Genomic DNA, 3017 nt, shown 5'->3' with positions numbered 1-3017 from the left:
GTTACACCAGGCTCTGTTAGCTACTGTAGGTTTAAACAATCTAATCTATAAGTCTCATAGCACAGGGAGAAATGTTCACTATCAGCTCCCCAGGAGTTACATCTTAGAGGAAATTCTACTATGATAGTTCATTAACAGGCGGTCCATGTAGGAGAACTATGTTGCCTGAGACCAAATCTCTAGTTTATTTATGTTCTTTACAGTATTGGTCAACAGCCACAGTGAGATTAAACTCCAAAAACCAAATTCACTGCCATCGAGTTGATTCCAACTCATAATGCTCCCTACTGGGGTTTCCAAGGCTGTAAAACTTTATGGAAGCAGACCACTCCATCTTTCTTCCGTGGAGAGGCTGGTGAGGAGAGGCTGGTGGGTTCAAGCCACTGACATTTTGGCTAGCAGCCAAATGCCTTAACCACTATCCCACCAGAGCTTCAGTGAGATTAGAATGCAATAATCCTAAAATCAAAGTACTTTATAACTTTAATTTTATAAAAGCAATTGATGAGTAAATGTTTAATGTGCTTGCTGAACATTCCTGGTGCATAATTGACTTACATTGTTGACATGGACACATTTTCAAGCTTCTGTGAAACTATTTTTAATAAAGGATTCTTAAAACATCTAAAACAAAACCTTAAGAATTAATTATAATTTCTTTGATGGAAGCGAAAAATCAAATTCTTGCTTAAAAATGCTTTCACTGGACAGACAGGAGTGCATAGTTAAGAAGGGCACAGGGTGGGGCTACTTACAGTGAGGGAGCGGAGGAGAATTTTTTGTGGTTGGGAATGGTAATCGGGCAGTGAAATAAAATGTGCATGCACTATTGAATGTAAATCAAATTTGCCTTGTAAATTTGCACCCAAAGCACAATAAAAAAAACAACAAAAGTAAAACAAAACAAAACAAAAATGCTTTCAATTTATATAATCTGTGGAATTACTGTATTGATGGAAAAGAGTTTTCAGTCAAAGTTCAATGCCTGTTTTCCTGAAGTAATGTAAGGAAAAGGCTCTCTATAACAAAAGCTCTGTATCAGGCATCAATTTGAAGCACGGTACTATCTGTCCTTTTGCTGACTTGCTTGTGCCATATGAACTATTTATTTTAAACTTAACATTTTTTTTTTTAAGACCAAGATATCAGAAGATGTAGCATAATTGTTCCATACCTTAACAACCTTTAAAATTCCCATATTTGTTCTTTCATTCATTTCTATTTCAAACCAATTTCCCTCATTTCCAGAGATGAAGAAAATTTCTCCCATCCAGTTAGCTGAGTACTCCTCATCCAAATCAATCACTCTGATCTGGAGCAGTTCTGAATTTAGAGAGTTTTCTTTAATGCTTACTGAATTCTGAAATGAAAAGTAAAACATCTTTATACACACTGTGTGAATGAGAGAAGAACTATACTAGACTTCCACTAAAATGTTTATGGTGATTCCTTATTTTAAAAAAGATTGGTACTTATAGTCTTATTTTCATTATTCAAATCAATTTCTTTTCTAAACATTATACAAACTAACACAAGTAAATTAATGTGTGTATATTTGGATTTTATGTGAGTAAGGTACATCTGTAAAGAGAATTGTTTATATAAATTTTAGAATGTAATGAATTTAAAGTTGTTCATTTCAGGAACAAATACTTACTGAAGACAGTTCCATATATGGGATGTTATCATTGACGTCGAGAATTTTAATGCTGCATTCACACTCTGCTGACATGCCATCTGCCCCGCCATCTCGGTCTGAGCCTCTTACGGCAAGAGCATACTGGCCGTATTGCTAAAAACACACATTACAAACAATATCAAAGTTGATGTAGATAGTTCTTACTCTGTCTCATGCAAAGTTCTTAAACATATTGGCTCAATATTTACATAAATCTGTGATGGACACAAGGTAATACAGAATGTTGAAAACCCTCAAGTCCCGTCTGAAGCAAAATGGAATTTTCTACTTCCATTCCCAATAAATCTTATCCAGCTTCCTTTAAAAGAAGTAGTACTTTTTAAAGACTTCATCCCTTTATTAATCATAGTATGTCTAGGGATTGAAAACAGTTTTTAAGTAGCTAAATGGCCCAGAATGAGCAGAAGGAGAAAGATGATTAATATAATTGTAGGAGAGTCATAGAGCCTTCTTGAGGTCTCTACATGGACCCCAGGTCAAGAGTATCTATGGCTTCAAAATGACTTCAGGTTCCATTACTTCTGACAACCCTTTATCAGAGCTCTTCACCACTAAAGGCTTTTGAAATAAAGGAATCCCACTGGGCTCTAAGAAATTTTGAGAAAGAAAAAGCTAAGTAGTCAATTTCTTCTGAGGATAATTTTTAAACAAGTGAAAAGGTGATTTAAGTAACTTAGAAACTGATGGCATTTGAATTTGGATTATTAAATAGTATTAAAAAATAATGTTGATATATTCTTAACCTAGGTGCTTGTCATTTTTAAATAACTGTAATAAACCACTATAACCCCAAATCTATTGCATCGAGTAAATTCTAACTCATAGTGGCCTTATATGACAGAGCAGACCTGCTCCCTAGGGTTTCAAACACTGCAAATCTTCACAGAAGCAGACTGCAGTATCTTTATTCCACAGAGCAGCTGTTGGGTTCAAATTGCCAACTTTTATTTTAGCAGCTGAAAGCTTTAACCACTGCACCATGAGGGCCCCTTAAATAAGTATAATAGCTAAATTAAAATTTAGTTGGGTATCAATTAATATAGGAGCTCTGGTGGCATAGTGCCTAAGGCATTTGACTGCCAACCAGAAGATCAAACCGATCAGCCACTCCTTGGAAGGAAGGTTGGGCAATGTCTTTCTGTAGTGATACTGCCTGGGAAACCCATGGATCTGACTGGATGGCAGTTTTTTTTTTTTTTAAAATATCAATTAGTACATAGTATTAATATTTGGAGCACTTATATACCTAAAGTACATACAGGTCAGCTACAATTTATTTGAAGACAATATTTAAAAAAAAAAAAAAAAAAAAGAAAAA

General features: G+C 34.9%; 1 protein-coding gene across 1 annotated transcript in view; it reads right to left on the bottom strand.

Annotated features, from left to right (window-relative positions):
- DSG1 (desmoglein 1) overlaps positions 1-3017 on the bottom strand; it is a 39783-nt gene that overhangs the window by 21633 nt on the left and 15133 nt on the right. The window contains exons 7-8 of the mRNA XM_007953448.1: positions 1658-1792; positions 1175-1360 (exon numbers count right to left, since the gene is read on the bottom strand). Coding sequence (XP_007951639.1) covers positions 1175-1360; positions 1658-1792 — 321 coding nt within the window. The remainder of the gene's footprint in view (positions 1-1174; positions 1361-1657; positions 1793-3017) is intronic.

This window comes from Orycteropus afer, unplaced genomic scaffold (genome assembly GCF_000298275.1).
Source record: "Orycteropus afer afer isolate SDZICR_OR568_19922 unplaced genomic scaffold, OryAfe1.0 scaffold00394, whole genome shotgun sequence".
NCBI lineage: Eukaryota > Metazoa > Chordata > Mammalia > Tubulidentata > Orycteropodidae > Orycteropus > Orycteropus afer.
Note: the sequence above shows the minus strand (reverse complement) of the source record. Positions and strands in the feature narration are given on the sequence as shown.